Source organism: Hyperolius riggenbachi, chromosome 6, assembly GCF_040937935.1.
Source record: "Hyperolius riggenbachi isolate aHypRig1 chromosome 6, aHypRig1.pri, whole genome shotgun sequence".
Lineage (NCBI taxonomy): Eukaryota > Metazoa > Chordata > Amphibia > Anura > Hyperoliidae > Hyperolius > Hyperolius riggenbachi.
Genome location: NC_090651.1, coordinates 315554271 through 315574363, shown reverse-complemented (window position 1 = coordinate 315574363; position 20093 = coordinate 315554271). Strand labels below are relative to the sequence as shown.

At 46.4% G+C, this 20093-nt stretch overlaps 1 protein-coding gene across 2 annotated transcripts in view; it reads right to left on the bottom strand.

Moving 5' to 3' along the window:
• Nucleotides 1-20093, bottom strand: part of POLD1 (DNA polymerase delta 1, catalytic subunit) — a 171538-nt gene that overhangs the window by 132903 nt on the left and 18542 nt on the right. For both annotated transcript variants that reach the window (XM_068241332.1, XM_068241331.1), the window contains exons 5-9: nt 17835-17960; nt 9946-10114; nt 5015-5129; nt 4599-4728; nt 1634-1800 (exon numbers count right to left, since the gene is read on the bottom strand). In XM_068241332.1, the coding sequence (XP_068097433.1) occupies nt 1634-1800; nt 4599-4728; nt 5015-5129; nt 9946-10114; nt 17835-17960 (707 nt within the window). The remainder of the gene's footprint in view (nt 1-1633; nt 1801-4598; nt 4729-5014; nt 5130-9945; nt 10115-17834; nt 17961-20093) is intronic.

The window sequence follows — 20093 nt, the reverse complement described above, 5'->3', positions numbered from 1 at the left end:
CGCGGGCGCGCGCCCGATCGCGCGCAACACACGGCTGCCGCACCACTGCCTATCTGGACGGATATATGCGTCCAGATATGGCGAAGTGGTTAAGCAATTTTGAGCGTGGCATGGTTGTCGGTGCCAGATGGGCTGGTCTGAGTATTTCACAATCTGCTCAGTTACTGGTATTTTCACGCACAACCATTTCTAGGGTGTACAAAGAATGGTGTGAAAAGGGAAAACATCCAGTATGCGGCAGTCCTGTGGGCAAAAATGCCTGGTTGATGCTAGAGGTCAGAGGAGAATGGGCCAACTGATTCAAGCTGATAGAAGAGCAACGTTGACTGAAATAACCACTCGTTACAACCGAGGTATGCAGCAAAGCATTTGTGAAGCCACAACATGCACAACCTTGAGGCGGATGGGCTACAACAGCAGAAGATCCCACCGGGTACCACTCATCTCCACTACAAATAAGAAAAAGAGGCTACAGATTTGCACAAGCTCACCAAAATTGGACAGTTGAAGACTGAAAAAATATTGCCTGTTCTGCGGAGTCTCGATAGAGTCAGAATTTGGCGTAAACAGAATGAAAACATGGATCCATCATGCCTTGTTACCACTGTGCAGGCTGGTGGTGTAATGGTGTGGGGGATGTTTTCTTGGCACACTTTAGGCCCCTTAATGCCAATTGGGCATCATTTAAATGCCGCGGTCTACCTGAGCATTGTTTCTGACCATGTCCATCCCTTCAGGACCACCATGTACCCATCCTCTGATGGCTACTTCCAGCAGAACTACTGCGCCTGTGCAGTACAGTCCTGATGACGTCAGCGGTGTAGAAGTGGAGTGCAGAAGCCGACCTGGAAGCCAACCTGGCAAGGTCGGCTTCTGCAGCGGAGATGACTTGGAGCTACTGGAGCTGCTGCGGCGAGGGCACAGGACGGCTGCCAGGGGCTGGACGAAGCCCAAGGTAAGAGGATTTTTGCTTTTCTTTTTTCCCTGGACATATCCTTTAAGGATGCTCTATTGGTTTGTATGGGTAAACACAGGTAACACCACCCCTCCATTTTTTGCACTGCCAATGCAATTGATTGCTCTTAGGAAGATTCACAGGTGTATAAACACCCACTCATTACATTGCACTATACATTAGCACCATATAGAATCATAGCTTGTGTTTTCATTGACTACATTCCTTACTGCTTTGTCACTTTCTATATATCATTGTACTGTAATCGATTGTCCCCCAATAAGAGCTAACAAAAGCCCTCAATGAGCTATGACCCGGGTCATAGATGATTTAGTTTTCTCATAATGAGGACGCAGCTCGCGTTTGTGACTTTAATGCACTATATTTTTTGAACTTCTGCATTGTCGTACTGGCCACAATGTCCAAACAGGAGGCCACCCTGCAGCATAAGGGAGTCTTGCCTTGAAATCCTTACTGAATAGATAGTGACCCTAGCCGGGATTCAAACCCTAGTCTCCCACGTCAAAGGCAGTACCCTTCACCAGTACACTATCCAGCCACTGGAGAGCAGATCTCCAGCTCTCTCACAGACATGACATGAGCAAACTGAAATCTGATTGGCTACAATGGGCCATAAAGTTTATGCATGGTTGATCCTATTTTGCAGGGACATTGTACCTTTAACAGGGCCTCTTCCTTTTCAAAGCAAAGCACTTGAGAGCCGACGATACTGGCACAGGTGCGCAGAGTGAAAACATTACGGATGAAGGGGTCTTTTTCTCCCTGCCGTAAAACCATGTTGGCTATCTGGATTACAGGGTCTTTATCAGGCTCCGGAAAGATTCCTGCATGGAAAAAAAATAAAATTTAAAAAAAGTACCACAATCAGACAATTATCTGTTACTTTTTTCACACCATTCCTCATATAAAGTAACTGGGAAACAGAGCAACAATTTAAACATTTCAAAATGCAAGCCTTTTAAATACTACCATTGAATCACTTGCCTTGGACCACTGACTCTGCCTTGTCACACCTAGGCAGCTGTGAAGTCAGTACAACAATCATTCGACTCCTTAGTCTATGAAATCACAGACTCCGGACTCCAGGTACCCAAAATTGCTTGCACTCCTCGACTCCGACTCCTTAGTCTAATACTTATCAGAGTTGTGAAGTTGGTACAAAAATCAGACTCCTCAGTTTATGGTAGTCTGAGTTGAAGGAGGTGGTGTCAGAGCACGGCGCTCACCGCCAGGCACCAAAACTAGGCACCACATAGCAACAATGTTATGATGCGCAGGGCACGCAAGAGTAATACACCTCCCTCCTAGTTGCAATGACTCGAGGGGGGAATAGTATTTACCGCTGACGGGGAGTTTAACAGCAGCGTGTGTGTGGCTGATATTAATGTGGAACCTCTCCAACAGTGTGATGGCATGACCATGGTCCTGACAGTTTACTGTATGTGAACCTACGGTAGTTATATTGTAGGAAATAACAGGTTTTTTTTCCAACTGTCAAGCAAGCAGGATCTGCCTCTGTGCATAGAACTCTAAGTAGCGAACATTCTGTACAGATCACCTGGCAGAACTAAAGATGTCACCACCAGCGATAAATTTCAGAATGTAAATCGGGGAGAGGAAAAATTTTGTAATGGGCAAACACTGACTACATAATTTAGGAATTAATATAGTAAAAAAGTGTTTCTTTCACTGCAGTTCCTCTTTCAAGTGTAAACTGTGAGGCATAAAATCAAAATCAATTATTTTTATCTGGTAAACAAGTAATAAGGATGCTAACCAGGCAATCCAAAAGTTAAAATCACTATTACTTTTCTTGTTGATAAATGATCATTACCCAGTTTACCTGACTTATTTGGTATACACAAAATTTGGTACACAAAAAGGAAGTTGCAGGGCATGCTGGGTTGTCCTTTTTTGCTTCTCTAATTTCCCCTCAGACTTAACTAATAAAGTCTGATAAGCTGAAGCCTCTCTCCCTCCTGTTTCCCCCTCCCACACCTCTGTTCCTCTCTCTGATTGGCCAATATTTCTCATGCTGAGACAATGCACTTTCTATAGTGGAGGGCTGGCAATGCATACACAATCAAGCAGAGGAGAGTATGGCCCGGTTCACATTTGCGTGTTTTCACGTAACCGGCCATACGGATCATGCCATCTGGATCAAGTAAAAAAGGTCAGTTTTTATAGCCAGTGTGCTGTAAAATGTCCGTTTTCCTATGTAGCTGAAAAACTTTCCATTTCCAGTCCGCTGGGCGCAATGGTCCAGGAAATTAGGTCCCGCTGCATTTTTTTGCCCGTTGAGCGGAACGGACAACAGATCCATACAAGGAGATGGATGTGAACGGATCCATTGGTTTAACACTGGATCCGTTCACATACTGGTCTGTTTGTACAGTATACGTTCCGCTCTCTGCTAGGCCTAAGGGAGGAAATGACATCAGGATTGGCTTCAAAATAGCCACAGTTAAAATGGGAAATGCTGAGAAGGATTTTCTCTTTTATTACTGTACAAAAAAAAAAATCACTAAAATCAAAAACATGGACAGTGCAATACATATGTTATGTAAGTAGAGCAAGTATTTATCTACTTATATGTGGTTTTTTTCTGAGATAGTATGGCTGACAGCTCCAGTTTAAAGGGAACCCGAGGTGGGAGGGATATGGAGGCTGACATGTTTATTTCCTTTTAAATAGTGCACATTGCCTGGCTGTCCTGCTGATGCTCTGCCTCTATTACTGTAATGATAATTTACAAAACCTGTTAAAATAGTTGAAGAACCTATTTATCACCAAATCACTTTATTTGTAGACACGTAAAGGAAAAAGTGAAATACCGTTTTTAAATCAATTGTAGGGCTCCCATAAGTTTTTCAAAGCTCTAACTACTGCTTGTTGTCCTCAGGGCCCCCTCCTATTCCACCATTTCTACTCAGGTCAACCAGGAAGTTTATTGGGGATGGTAATCAGAAAAGGATTAAGATGATACGGAGCCCTAAGCAAGATAGTGGTTTTTGCCAGCCGCTGATGGTCACCTGGCTTTTTTTTTTTAGTAAGAGAGTCTACCAGGCCCCTAGACTTCCTCCAGGCTCTAGGCCAGTGTTTCTCAACATTTTTTTGGTATGTACCCCTTTTAAAACCCTGTACTCACTAAGTACCCTTTAGCATAGTAAACATTATCTCAAGTACCCCTTGACAAATATATTTTTAATCATAGTAAATAATAATTGGTTCTAAACCATTTCCAAGCATTTATTATTGCTTTTAATTAGCTAAAATACTAATTGGTGTTGTTTATATAGGATTTATCATAATCTAAAACTCTAAATTTGTTATACTTGGTTAATTATATCAAGCCCGAGTACCCCCTGGAACCATCAGAAGTACCCCCTGGGGTACGCGTACCACACGTTGAGAACCTATGCTCTAGGCAACCGCCTAGGATTGCCTTGTGGATGATCCGGCTCAGCCAGTAATGATGGCATATGAACTGGGCATGATCTCGGAACATGAACAGGGTTTCCTACGCTTTTAAAGGCTTTCATAATGGCTGTTGGACATTTTTAGTATGAGGATATAATGTTTTAGGTGGTGGACGGCTATCATAATGCAAATGTTGCAATACCTTTCCTCCCAGCACATTCTATATCAAAGCTCAGCACCCGAAGAGGAGCAATCTTCTGCCACTCGCCCTCCGCAGGGTGACTGATGAGATCCGACCAACTGACATCAACCTCCAACTGAGAAAGAGACACCTGAAAGGAAAGGAGAGGTTACAGAATGTCTGACAACTCGCGGGGCGTGGCCTCGGAATCAGTGGCGTAGCGGGGCGTGGCCTCGGAATCAGTGGCGTAGCGGGGCGTGGCCTCGGAATCAGTGGCGTAGCGGGGCGTGGCCTCGGAATCAGTAGTGTAGCGGGGCGTGGCCTCGGAATCAGTGGTGTAGCGGGGCGTGGCCTCGGAATCAGTGGTGTAGCGGGGCGTGGCCTCGGAATCAGTGGTGTAGCAGGGCGTGGACTCGGAATTGCTGGCTGTTGCTCACCTTGCCATGATTGTCTTTGCTGTCGCTTGCCCCTTGCATTTCCTTACGAATCTTATATTTTCCCGCTGGAAGTTCAATCCAATTACAGCCAACAATGTCATTGTCCACCATAAACCTGGAAACCCACAGAGTGTTTAGAGGTGATCACAAAACCCCAAGTTCAGCGTTACACTTTCATGCAATTATTTAGCATAACATTTTAGGGAAAAAAAATATACACAAAGGTACATTCAAAACTGTTGAAAAACATTATGACTGACTTTTAAAAAATAACATTACAGCACATCACAGGTCTCCATCACCAACAGACTGGTGCCTCTCCATTTTATCTACCGTATGTATGTATGTATGCATGCATGTATGTATCTATCTAATCAACTAAAGTATAAACTCATAGTAAACTCTGATATAGTAAACTAAGTGTCCAGGTCCCGGCCAATCATCATTATAAGTATATGAGAACAACGTATATAGTAAACTCGAAAATAATAGAACTGCCATAGTAAACATGTGGTTTTTTTTTTTTCGGTATTCTGTATCTGGCTTTAGTGGAAAGTGGTCGGGTACATGCATCATAGGTCAGTTGGAGACCCATGAGCCTGCATGAGGCCTGACAGCCACTTGTCTCCTGTTTGCCATCTGCACACTACTCTAGGCCTGCATGGATTACCTCAGAAGCACCGGCCAGTGCTTCCTGTTTAAGCAGCTGCCTGTTATCTGGGATTTGCTTGTGCATTAATACAATGCTACAGTATCATCCAGGCTGCACAGAGGAGCACACTTTCAGCACTGTACCTGCATTAACTGGTGAGACCTATGCGTCCTGTGCAAATTGCATGCAAATCCCTGCACATTGAGCACTGTGCATTTCGATCTTACATAGACATTGTCTGTGCTCGCTTGCTGAAGAATTTTAAAGAAAAAATGACTCCAAACTATTGACTGAATTAAGATACAGTACTATAGTATACTTTATGCGCTTGAGTATGACCATTTCTGATATAGTGAATTACTTTGCCCAGTGACGTCCCTACCATTGGGCGCAGGGGGGGCGTGGCGCCCCGGTGACACGACACCCTATGGTCGGGGAAGAGCATCGCTAGGAGGGGTTGAGGACAGCGGCAGGGGGAGGGGGGGGGGGGGACAGGTCCCCCCCCTCACCTGGGTCCCCTCCTTCTGCCTCTCTTCCCCGCTGCCCGGCCGGAACCCCCCAGGTATTGAAATCCCCGCAGCCCACTGCCTCCCGTAGGCAGAGCAGGGCTACGGGAAGATGGCTGCCGAACCCCGGCACTGGAGACTATTTGTGTCTCCAGTACAGGGCTTCGGGCGCTATCTTCCCGTAGCCCTGCTCTTTGCCTGTCAGCACGAAGGATCATCGGGGAGCTGCGCATCAGAGGCCGGCCAGGTGAGTGATTTTTTTTTTTTTTTTACAGGTTTATTTTCTGGTGAATGCTCCCCACATAGCGATTATTTTATAGTGAATGCTGCCCACATTACGATTATTTTCTGGTGAATGCTGCCCACATTACGATTATTTTCTGGTGAATACTAGCCAGATAATTATTTTCTGGCGAATGCTGCCCGCATAACAATTATATTCTGGTGAACGCTGCCCACATAGCGATTATTTTCTGGTGAATGCTCCCCACATAGCGATTATTTTCTGGTGAACGCTGCCCACATAGCGATTATTTTCTGGTGAATGCTCTCCACATAACGATTATTTTCTGGTGAATGCTCCCCACATAGCGATTATTTTCTGGTGAATGCTCTCCACAACGATTATTTTCTGGTGAACGCTGCCCACATAGCGATTATTTTCAGGTGAATGGTCCCCACATAATTATTTTCTGGTTAATGCTGCCCACATAACGATTATTTTCTGGTGAACGCTGCCCACATAACGATTATTTTCTGGTGAATGCTGCCTACATAACGATTAATATCTGGTGAAATGCTGTCCACTTTATGATTAATTTCTGGTGAAATGCCCACTTTACTATGAAGGGAGCACCTATACCTGTCATTACCCACCGTGGTGCGCTTAGTATGCCACACTCGCTCCTTTTTTTGTCAGAAATGTTGAAGTGTATCAGAGATCTAAAAATAGCAAGAATCGATACTTACCCGGGGCTTCCTCCTGCAGTCTCCCTTTCAGCCCCAGTAACTGGCTGAGTCGGGTCCAGTCCCACACATTCGCAGTAGACCTGGACTGGCGCGACTGATGAGCCAGGCAGTTACCGAGGTTGATTGCGGCTGAACGTCAGACCGAGGGAGGATGGCGAGGGACTCGCATGTGTTTATGGAGCTGGAGGAAACTCCGGGTAAGTATCGATTCTTGCTATTTTTAGATCTCTGATCAGTGCAGTTTCTAGGCTAAAATGCACCCAGGGCGAGTGTGTAAAAATTGCGCCCCCCCCCCAGCAAGGTATGGGTGCCCGCAGTATAGGTTAGCCAGGTCTAGTTGCACGTAGTATAGGTCCCCCCAGTATAGGTAGCCAAGAATAGGTACCCCAGTATAGGTAGCCAGGCATAGGTGAGCCAGTATAGTTGCCCCCGCTATAGGTTAGCCAGGTAGGTGCCTCTAGTATAGGTAGCCAGTATGATTGCCCCCAGTATAGGTTAGATAGGCAGGCGCCCCCGGTATAAGTTAGATAGGAAGGTGCCCCAGTACAGGTTAGCTAGGTGGGTGCCTCTAATATATGTAGCCAGAATAGTTGCCCCCAGCATAGGTTAGATAGGTAGGTGCCCCCCAGTATAGGTTAGATGGGTAGCTGCCCCCCAGTATAGGTTAGATTAGGTAGCTGCCCCCCAGCGTAGGTTAGATTAAGTAGGTGATCCCCAGTGTAGGTTAGATTAGGTAGGTGCCCCCCAGTGTAGGTTAAATTAGGTAGGTGCCCCCCCAGCATAGGTTAGATTAGGTAGCTGCCCCCCAGTATAGGTTAGATTAGGTAGCTGCCCCCAGCGTAGGTTAGATTAAGTAGGTGCCCCCCAGTGTAGGTTAGATCAGGTAGGTGCCCCCCAGTATAGGTTAGATAGGTAGGTGCCCCCCAGCATAGGTTAGATTAGGTAGCTGCCCCCCAGTATAGGTTAGATTAGGTAGGTGCCCCCCAGGGTAGGTTAGATTAGGTAGCTGCCCCCCAGCATAGGTTAGATTGGGTAGGTGCCCCCCAGTATAGGTTAGATAGGTAGCTGCCCCCCAGCGTAGGTTATATTAGGTAGGTGCCCCCCAGCGTAGGTTAGATTAGGTAGCTGCCCCCCAGCGTAGGTTAGATTAGGTAGCTGCCCCCAGCGTAGGTTAGATTAAGTAGGTGCCCCCCAGTGTAGGTTAGATCAGGTAGGTGCCCCCCAGTATAGGTTAGATAGGTAGGTGCCCCCCAGCATAGGTTAGATTAGGTAGCTGCCCCCCAGTATAGGTTAGATTAGGTAGGTGCCCCCCAGGGTAGGTTAGATTAGGTAGCTGCCCCCCAGCATAGGTTAGATTGGGTAGGTGCCCCCCAGTATAGGTTAGATAGGTAGCTGCCCCCCAGCGTAGGTTATATTAGGTAGGTGCCCCCCAGCGTAGGTTAGATTAGGTAGCTGCCCCCCAGCGTAGGTTAGATTAGGTAGCTGCCCCCCAGTATAGGTTAGATAGGTAGGTGCCCCCCAGCGTAGGTTAGATTAGGTAGCTGCCCCTAGTATAGGTTAGATTAGGTAGGTGCCCCCCAGGGTAGGTTAGATTAGGTAGGTGCCCCCCAGCAGAGATTAGATTAGGTAGGTGCCCCCCAGGGTAGGTTAGATAGGTAGCTGTCCCCCATAATGGAGGGGGGAGCCGGAGCCGCGGGGAGGGCAGCCCGACCTCTCCCTCCCTCTCCTGGGCCGCCCTCGGTGCTCCCCCCTTAGATGCAGAGCGCAGCAGCAGCAGCCAGGGAGGGAGCGCTGTATACAACATACCTCCCTGCGTTCCAAGCGCTGCTCTCTCGCCGCCGGTCTCTTCCTCTCTGCCGCCTACACGCTGATACACACGCTGGTTCCGGCTAAACAGGAACCAGCGTGTGTATCAGCGTGTAGGCGGCAGAGAGGAAGAGACCGGCGGCGAGAGAGCAGCGCTTGGAACGCAGGGAGGTATGTTGTATACAGCGCTCCCTCCCTGGCTGCTGCTGCTGCGCTCTGCATCTGAGGGGGGAGCACGGAGGGCGGCCCAGGAGAGGTAGGGAGAGGTCGGGCTGCCCTCCCCGCGGCTCCGGCTCCCCCCTCCATTTCAGCGCCCACCTCCCAACAGACCTGTCTCTGATACACTTTAACATTTCTAACAATTATGGCATATCAACAGTCCCTATTAATACAGCAATAATTTTTTTTTTTATTACTTATGCCATAAAAGTGATACATATATTTTTGGGGGGACAGTTTAGACTTTCTTTGAGTAATTTTTCACCAAGAGGTTTTTTTTTTTTTAATTTTTAACCCTTTCTAATTTTCACATGACAAGTGCCACAGTTATAAAGCTCCTCAAAATATATTATTTGGCTTGTCCCGATTAGTTGGGCATGTAGCACACCATTATCCCCAGTCTGTGCGTGTGTAGCGACTGGATGCGATCGCTATGGCGCACAATTTGTGGACCCCAATGCTGTACAGATACATTGCTAAACGGCAGCATACTAATGTATCTATAGAGTGTTGTGTCCAAGAACCACTACCCCAGTGATAGCATTCGATCCCTATGAATGGCAGTCATTACAGGCTTCCATGAATCCTAAGGCCAAGTATCGGAGACACAAGGGGTTAATTAGTTAGGGGGTAAAAGTTAACCACAGAGGCAAAAAGCACACATGATTTAATGTGGGACTGCACAAAAATCGATCCCTTCCTTGATTAGAAGCAGATCAATATTTGGTGCAGACATTTAAAAAGAGAGGCAGCGATACTTTAATAAAAATATTAAATACCTGATTTCAAAGTCAATGTTGGCTTCATAGGCCTGGTAACAATGCATCGGGAAACTCCCAAACCGCAAACCCTGTTCAAGGAGTCGCTTAGCTGGTGCGATAAGCCGTGGCAAGGCCATGGTGATCTTCAGGAAAGGTATTATCTTTTTCCCGTGGTAACCATACATGTCTGCAATAAGCACAGAAACATCATTATACCATCATGCTCCATTCCTCTATCTTATTTACATGTGTCTTATTAATAAAGGACAACTGAAGTGAGAGGGATATGGAGGCTGCCATATTTATTTTCTTTTAAGCAATGCCAGGTACCTGGCTATTCTGCTGCCCCTCTGCTTCTAATACATTAAGCCATAGACCCTGAACAAGCATGCAGCAGATCAGGTGTTCCTGACATTGTCAGATCTGACTAGATTAGCTGCATGCTTGTTTCTGGTGTTATTTAGACACTACTGCAGCCAAATAGATCAGCAAGGCTGCCAGGCAACTGGTATTGTTTAACAGGAAATAAATATGTCAGCCTCCATATTCGACTCACTTCAGTTGTCCTTTAAAGAAACTCCAACACCAAGTATTATGACCCTGCAGCTTACCAGAAAAGAAACTTGTGTGAAAGCACTTTAACTAAGGGTGCATACACAAATCCAATGTTGGCTGATGAGTGCCCAATTTTTATCACTACCATGTAAGTAGGGGGGGCAACAGACTGAGTTTTCTGCGTTTCTTCCAAGTCAATGCTGAACACTGGATGGACTCTATTAGTCTTGTTCAGCTCCTCTATACCCATGCACAGCATTACTGACACTGCAAGTGGAAGAGCACAAACTGAGCCAGTCACTGCTGCATTGCACATTAAAGGTGGCCATGGATTAATAGCCCCTGGTGGGTACTTACCTTGGGATGGGGAAGCCTCTGGATCCTACAGAGGCTTCTACCTTCCTCCACAGGCGGAGGGATCCAGTCCTCTGCCCACCCCAAGGATCTCCTTGTTGGCCTGTGCACATGCGCAGTAGTGGCTCTCTGCTCAGGTTGCGGTGGAAATAGCTGAGCCCGACCGGGTCTGCACTACTGTGCAGGCGCAAGCCCTTTGTGCCTGCGCACTAGAGCAGACCAGTTCAGGCTCGGCTTTTTCCGCCACTGCAGCAGCAATTGTAGTTTCAGGTGCTGCACATCTTGTATCTTCACAGCATAGACAATTGCCTTCACATTATGGGTGTCAGGTCCGACCATTCCTAGATGAACAGTTTCCTGGAAAGTGGATTAGTCATCATGGGCCAGTTGAATGACCCCCAAGGTCTCCCGATCTGACCCCCTTAGACTTAAACTTTGGGGTAATCTGAAGGCAATTGTCTATGCTGTGAAGATACGAGATGTGCAGCACCTGAAACTACGGATACTGGAAGCCTGTGCTAGCATTTCTCCCGCGGTGTTGCTATCAGTGTGTGAAGAGTGGGAGAAGAGGGTTGCATTGACAATCCAACACAACCCTTTAGATTGTAAGCCTTTGGGCAGGGTCCTCCTCCTTTTGTGTCCAACCTGATCTGGCACCTCCATTACTGTGAACCCATGCTATGCATCTGAGTGAACCTAACTTGCCTAATCTCCATGCTCCATCCAGTGACTGACTAAGCATTACCTTGTACTCATACTGTGCTGCATGATCTGATCTTTCTTGTATTCAGGTATTGTCATTTTGCTGTATGTCACCCCTAAATATTGTATGTATCCCTTTTTATTGTCCAGCGCTGCGTAATATGTTGGCGCTTTATAAATACAATAAATAAATAAATAAACTGGGCAGCACATTGAACACATTTTATAAGTGGTCAGAAACTTGTAAATAACTCAAAAAAGAATAAAATTATGTTAAAACCAAGCACACCATTGTTTTTCTTGTGAAATTCCCAATAGGTTTGATGTGTCACATGACCCTCTTCCTATTGAAAAAACAAAAGTTGGATTCAAAATGGCCGACTTCAAAATGGCCAGACAATCATCTGCAGATCTGAAGATCCATCCTGGTGGATCTGATCTGCAGATGAATGTTTGTTAAACAAGGTGTGTATGAGGATCTGCAGATATCATAGACTATGAATGCATTTTGCAGCAACGGATCTTTTGCAGATACTGATCTTTTGAATGTGTACAGCATCTTTGTGTGCAGCATCTTGCAAAGATCTCTTTCTGATGGGGAGTTCAGCTCAATAGAATAGACTGTGTAGGTATGGCTCTCATACTACATGGAAGGGGGTAACATTGGTCTGTGATCTTTCATTTTCCAAAGACTATGGTCTGATGTGTGTATGCACCCTGAGTGAGAGTGTGTGTGTGTGTGTGTGTGTGTGTGTGTGTGTGTGTGTGTGTGTGTGTGTGTGTGTGTGTGTGTGTGTGTGTGTGTGTGTGTGTGTGTGTGTGTGTGTGTGTGTGTGTGTGTGTGTGTGTGTGTGTGTGTGTGTGTGTGTGTGTGTGTGTGTGTGTGTGTGTGTGTGTGTGTGTGTGTGTGGTGGTACCGGGCCTAGGGCACTAGTAAGTCCAAATCCGGCCCTGACCACAAACAGAAAGTTAATATCACCAACCATTCCCATTTTATTAACCACTTAAAGACTGCAGTTTTAAAACCCCTTAAAGCAGACCCAAACCAAACATTTTTTTAATTCAAAATATTTTGTTGCACCACTCTGACACATACAAAGATAAATAAACACTCCTTCAAGCCAGTGCATGCTTTTCACCCTTCTCTTTTCATAACTAGGGTTATACAGGTGACAGCCATTAGCAATTCCTCCATTGCTTGACACTACCTACTCCAGCATTTTGCCGGATTCTGTCCCGGCAATTTGAAAGGAAGGGAGGGGTTTCTCCAATAAATGTAAAATATTTTATATTTGTCATCATGCAGCTGAAAAAAGGCTGCTATTTATTATTATAATTTAGAAAATATATTTTATTTTAATTTGGGTCCACTTTAAAGGGAACCAGAGATGAATGTTTCACACAAAATAAACATATCAGTTGATAGCATGTAAAGAATAAATGCTCTACCTCATAATTTTGCCGCTCTGGTGTGCCTTTTTTAGTGTTTTTTATCCATTATTGCTCCAGGAAAAATCAAATATGGCCGCCGGCTCATATCCCTTCTCCTTCCGGGTTATATGAGTTGTTCTGGATGTGCTGTCTAGGCTATATGAGACTATGCTGCTATCTAGGCTAAATGCAGCCTTTCATCTGTGTGCTTTCATTTTGGTATGATCTGCCTGTAGGAAGTGTCACTGATAATAACTGCAGTTTCATTCCTATGAGTATCTAGTGCACACAGAGCACACAGGGATCATATTACAGCCACAGAGCTTCTCTCTCAGCAGAGCAGCCCCTCCCAGTCATCACAGCTCTCAGTATGCAAAGCAGAAGATCTAAGCCAGGAGGGGGAAGGCTTGGGCTTGAAAGGACTCCACAGAAGAGTGACTCAGCTATAATGATTCCAGGTCAAACCTCGACTGAATAGTCGGTGGATTCTTATCACAGTTGCTAATAGACTAATTAAGCAGATAACAATGAAACTAAAAGCAGGGTAGGTGTTTACCGTCATGTTCCCACTGATAAATGTAATAAAATACATGAGGTTGCTTCATCTCTGGTTCTCTTTTTAAAGGACCAGACACTTTTTTTCCATTCCGACACGACACACACTTTAACGGTTTATTGCTCAGTCATACAACCTACTATCTAAATGAATTTTACCTCCTTTTCTTGTCACTAATACAGCTTTCTTTTGGTGCTATTTGATTGCTGCTGTGATTTTTAGTTTTTATTATATTCATCAAAAAAGACATGAATTTTGTCAAAAAAATGTTTTTAACTTTCTGTGCTCAAATTTTTCAAATAAAGTAAAATTTCTATATACATTTGTGTCTAAATTTATTGTGCTACATGTCTGATCAATAGACACTTATTGGATTTTTTTTTTGTTTGGTTAAAAGTTATAGCGCTTACAAACTATGGTGCAAAAAACGAATTTCCCCATTTTGAAGCATCTCTGACTTTTCTGAGCACCTGTCATGTTTCATGAGGTGCTAGAATTCCAGGATAGTAAAAATACCCCCACAAATGACCCCATTTTGGAAAGAAGACATCCCAAAGTATTCACGAAGATGCATGGTGAGCTCATAGAAGACTTAGCGGAAAATGACACTGTGACAAACAAAAATTTAAAAAAAAGTTTCCATTTCTGCCAACTTGTGTGTAAAAAAAAAAACAAAAAAAAAAAAACATGCCCCTCTCTGAATACTTTGGGGTGTCCAGCACCTCTGGAAGACCATGGGTAGTACGGTCCCATTTTGCTGGTGGCCGCGACTCGGGTCTTAATGCACGTGCCACCGAACCGGTTTTTACTACCATGCTGGTGCTCGCCACTTCACCAGTGTCTATGGTAGTACTGGTGCTAGGTCCAGGAGATGCTACGCTGCTGGTGCATGCCTCACCAAAAAAACTCGGATCAGCGCTAACACCACTCTGCTGCCCTTGAGTCTGATCCTGTGGTCCAGTGACATGGGGTGTGGTACGCCTGGCTCTAGCCGGGACCTCAACATCGTCATTGTTATCGGTCAGAGAGCCACTGCTGTTCACCGGTTCGTATTCTGACCCGGATGATTCGTCGGATGAGGCTTCCCAATAGCACTCACCCCACTGGGCCAGAATCTCGGCAGCCTCTTCAGCGGAATACCCCTTTTTTGCCATGGTGGACTGCTAAATTTAGGGGGTATTCCTCTGAGACTACCCAGGAAAAAGAGCACCTACCTAGCAAAAGGGAGCACTTGTGAAGTACAAAGCTGTGGTCACTGAGTTTTGATTAAAAAAAAAAAAATTCAAAACTGATCTTTACAGCGCCACAGTTATTGTACAGTGTTTTTTGCAGTGATCAGAAAAAAAATTCTGTCACTGCGGTGGGGCGGGTGAGGGTTTGGCCGGGTGATCAGAAGCCCGCAGGGGGCAGATTAGGGCCTGATCTGATGGGTAGGAGTGCTGGGGGTGACAGTTGGTGATTGATGGGTGTCTCAGGTGGTGATTAGAGGGGAGAATAGATGTAATCAATGCACTGGGGAGGTGATCGGAAGGGGGTCTGAGGGGGATCTGAGGGTTTGGCCGAGTGATCAGGAGCCCACACGGGGCAAATTAGGGCCTGATCTGATAGGTAGGTGTGCTAGGGGGTGAAAGGTGGTAACAGGAGGTGATTGATGGGTGTCTCAGGTGGTGATTAGAGGGGAGAATAGATGCAATCAATGCACTGGGGAGGTGATCGGGGGGGGGGGGGGGGTGTCTGAGGGCGATCTGAGGGTGTGGGCGGGTAATTGGGTGCCCGCAAGGGGCAGATTAGGGTCTGATCTGATGGGTAGCAGTGACAGGTGGTGACAGGGGTTGATTGATGTGATTGACTTGCAAAAAGTTTATTGTACACTTTGTATGCGGCAGATCGGGGGCTTAACAACAACCCGCCGGCGTTGTTAATTGGCCGGCGGGTTGACGTCACGGGTGGGCGGAGCCTAATGCTGGAGGATGCTTGCACATCTATGCGCGCAATCCCCGGCAAATTAGTCCCCCAGGTGCTGCCGCCGGTCGGCGTTACGTGTTCCTGGGGGTGCCACTTTGCCGCCGCCAAATGGTAGTGGGCGGTCGGCAAGTGGTTAAGGTGTATCCATATAAATGGCCCACCTTGTAGATCATTTCCTTGTGATTAGTAGTGATTAAGCTATTGGCAAATGTAAGGGATGAGCACTGAAAGGTGAAAATCGCTCTTGTCCGTTAGGGTAAAAATGCCTTTGGGGCGAAGTGGTTAAAGGAATACTATTTAAGTATCTCAATTTCTGGAAGCAGCATTAATCAATATGGCAATATGAGTCAGAACGAACACAGCATATGCTTCTGCTGTGCAGTGTGTCTTTTTATAATATACCTTGCAGACAGCGTCCCCTGAACAAACTGACGGCCACGGGTTATTGGGGCAGACCATTATGCTAGAGGTGATGCCTCTTGCCGAGTGCAGCTGTGGACTATACTGTTTTATGCTCCCCAACATCAGTGCAAGTTATCCAGCATGTTACTATGAGGAGGGAGAGACAACAGCTCTCCCTCCCTCTCACTCCAAGTCTGCCCGGCCAATAACACCATGCTTACTTGTCCCCTTCTGCTTGCGTGTGAAGAGAATCGTCAGAAGTTTCCCTTCACACTAGTGAAGCCCGGTTCATGAGGGATTGGCTCATTTGAGCCGGTTCTTTCCTGTGAGTCGAGTGATCCGACTCATCACACTGAACCGAATCAGTTTTTTAAACCTAATTTTTTTTTTTTAAATCATGTAGCTAGTCTAGCGCTAGCTACCTGATACCCCCCTCCCACCCGAAACCCAACCACCCTTCCGATCACCGCCCGCGATGATGGCCATCAGGAAATCCCGTTCTGAACAGGATTTCCTGCAGGGCTTCCGTTGCCATGGCGACGAACGGAATGATGTAATCGACATCATAGGGAGTCCCGATCCACCCCTCAGCGCTGCCTGGCACTGATTGGCCAGGCTGCGCACGGGGTCTCGGGGGGGGGGGGGGGGGGGTCTACTACGCGGAGGGTGGCTGCGCATCGGTGGCAATCAGAGCAAACACGCAGCTAGCAAAGTGCTAGCTGCGTGTTTGAAAAAAAAAAAAAATTAGCAAAATCTGCCCAGCAGGGCCTGAGCGGTGCCCTCTAGCGTCTCTGGGCGAGCTCAGCTCGTCCAGAACGCTAGGGAGGTTAGCTATCCTAGCCCAACTCTTCCCTCTACTAGTAAGATATCAGTTTGTGGCCAACACTGCAGTTACAGCAGAGTCTTGTAATATGATCTGCAGTAGATGTAGTGCTAGCCACAAACAGTGAACACACAAAGGAGGTGGATGGACTGATTGTGTGCTCATCAGTTAAAGCTGCTCCCTAGCGAGGTAACACCCCCTTCTTCTAGCTGTTGCAAGGTTTTGTGACTGGATCCTGTATCACATGACTGACTTTTACAAAGGGAATGTCTCTGGAACAGCTGCATCAAATATGAACAATGTGTGCGTCCCATATTTAACTTTACAATGGCAATGAAATGGAAAAGTAAACTTAGGTTCAAAAGACGAATATGCTCTAACACACCTTCATATAAACAGGCTGTTGTGAAGCCAACTGCTGAACGATAATTATTTTTTTTATTTTAAGTTTTGGATATTGTGGAAAGGAGTAAGGACACAGGACAACAACCAAGCCCTAAAGCCTGGGACACATATCCAATCTGGATTGGCCAATTTTACCACTTCAATCTAGTTTGAGGGCCAACAAATTTTGAATAAATTGAACAGATTCAGTAGGTACGCTCCTATACTCCATAGGGTTGGTAGAATTGGATGTGTGTATGCACTTTAGAGATTCTAACCCCTTTACCGTGTATCTACACGAAGGGACATTGCAGCGATCCGGCGGCTCGATTAGCCGCCGGATCGCCTCTTCCACGTGCCCGCCGCGTCCCCGCACGCGCCGCATTCGATTCCCCGCTCATGCCCGCTCGTCCCCGCTTATCTCCCGCACGATTCCCTGCCATTGTCCCCTCGCGGGGATTGAGCAGGGAATCGGCGGTGCGGAGATCCGTCCTGTCGGATCTTATCAATCGAGCCGCATCAGCGGCTCGATTGATAAGGAGCATCGCGGCCGCATCTACTCGTGTAGATGCGGCTTTAGACATAAAAGAATTAGAGGATGAGACTATTTTTGCAAAAGGTCACAGGAGTCTGCTTTAATATCACATGACATTAGCATGACAAATAGAAAATGTCTTACTAGAAAAAAGGGAAAGTAAGGTAAGGAGGAGTGAGAAATCCAGACCCAATACTTACTCTCCTTCATACGGATGTCCACAGCCAGAACGGCCTGTGAGATGTTGTCCTTGTTAGAGCGCATGTCCCTGATCACCGCACTGTTCAGCTCCTTCTTGAAGTCACTTAGATGCTCCTGCTTGAACCCTGAAATACACATTACAGCATAGTATACAATAGAAGTACAGTGCACACTGCACAGCTGCTTTTAAGGATAAGCGTCCAACAAGCAAGTACATTAACTCTTTACATTACAGCATAGTATACAATAGAAGTACAGTGCACACTGCACAGATGCTTTTAAGGATAAGAGTCCATCAAGCAAGTACATTAACCCTTTACCCATTTCCACTACAGTGAATCTGCATGCGTTTTTCTGCATGTGTTTTCTGCATGCAGACTCGCATAACCAATATAAATCATTGGGCCCGTTTCCCCTTGTCAGAAAATCTGTGTGGTGGACTGTGCAGTAAAAAAAAAAAAAATCTGCACAGCAGAGCCATTCGATTTTGCACACCGCAAGGCTAGTGTGCGATTTACCTGTAATGTATTTAATAGGAAGTTCGCCTGCGGTTTCATTATGCGAATGTTCTATGTGAATTTGCATACGTTTTTGCTTAAAATTAATGTAAAAGCACACAGGCATTGACATGGTTAAATTTGCATACTTACAGATGCAAATTTTAATGCGTTTTTTGTGTTAAAATTCGCATTCGAATTCACATCTGCATGCAAATTCGTTTCCGTGTTTTCTGCAACGGAAACGCACCGCACTAGTGGAAATGGGCCCTCACTGACACTGTTCACCAGGAAGGAAGAATATGTTCCTTAGTAAGGACACCATATCCAAACATTGGAGACCAAACCGATTTAGAAGGACTCCCCCTGCTGGGTGCACCTTTCCCCACCATAGACCATAACAAACAGCTGCAGCGGCATGCAAGTCACACACCCTCCCTCTGTCTTGATTGGAAGGTGTGGAGAGTGGCTTCCCAGTTACACACAACTAGAGAGAGATTTGGGGGGGGGGGGGGGGGGGGGATTGGGGTTTAAAGCAAAATATTTAGATATACTCACAAACATGGGTTACCCATAGGCAACCACTTCAAGTGCAGGTGGGGAGTATTAGAACCTGACCCCACTCAGGTTTTTAAGATGTCACTCTCTGTAGATAGGAAACAGGGTAGCACCCCTCCACCGAGGGTGGAATCAAGATTTCAGCAAGTCTTGGTGTACAGAGGCGCCAGAAAAGAATAAAAACTTTTAAAAACCCGTCTAAAAGAGGCACTCACTTCTGCATTTAGACCCATTGAGTAAAGCAGGCCATACACTGGCTCGATTCACGGCCGTTTCGACAGCAGATCCGATCCTGGGATCGAATCTGCTGCCAATCGCTTGCGCTAAACGCACCCGCCGATCCGATTCCCTCCCGAAATCGGATCGATCCGTCGATCGCGCCTTGCGGGAAATTACCCTCGATCGCCCGGCGGTAGGAGCGCGTCGCTTGCGGCGTACGATTCGGGCCCGATCCGAGCATGTATACATTACCTGAAGCTGGCTCCGAGGTCCTCTTCTCCTCGCTGCACCGCATTTCCGCATGTCCCAGTGTACGCTTATACTTCCTGTGTCACTCCGGTGACCAGGAAGTTGAAATAGAGGGCGCTCTATTTGAACTTCCTGGTCACGGAGTAACACAGGAAGCGCCGGGATGGAGCAAGAACAGCGGTGCGGTGCAGTGCGGAGAAGACGCCCGGGAGCCAGCCTCAGGTAATGTATACGGAGGGGGGGGGGGGGGGGGGGGGGGGACAGGCGGCAGGAGCAGCTGAACAGATTGTGATTGGTTTCAGGCTGAAATCGATTCACAATCTGTTTGCAGTAAAGGCAGCCATACGATCCCTATCTGATCAGATAGGGATCTGTCAGCTGGTCGATCTAATGGCACATCGACCAGTGTATGGCCACCTTTATACTCCTGTTTGCCTGATGAAGCAGGACCACACCTGCGAAACACGTTGCACTAAGTGGAGTTAAATAAAATTTTTGTATTTTGTGACTCAATTGAGTTTTATATTTTCGAGGGAGGTAAGTCCACCTGAACATCCCCTCTTTTAGACGGTTTTTAAACGTTTTTATTCTACTCTGGCACCGCTGTACACCAAACCTTGCTAAAAAATCTCTTTGTTACAGCTGATACAAATCCTGCAATAAATATGCAGTGCGTCAACTTCCTGCTTTCATGGAAGCAGACATAGGGTTAAAATGCTGTGTTTACAAATCAGC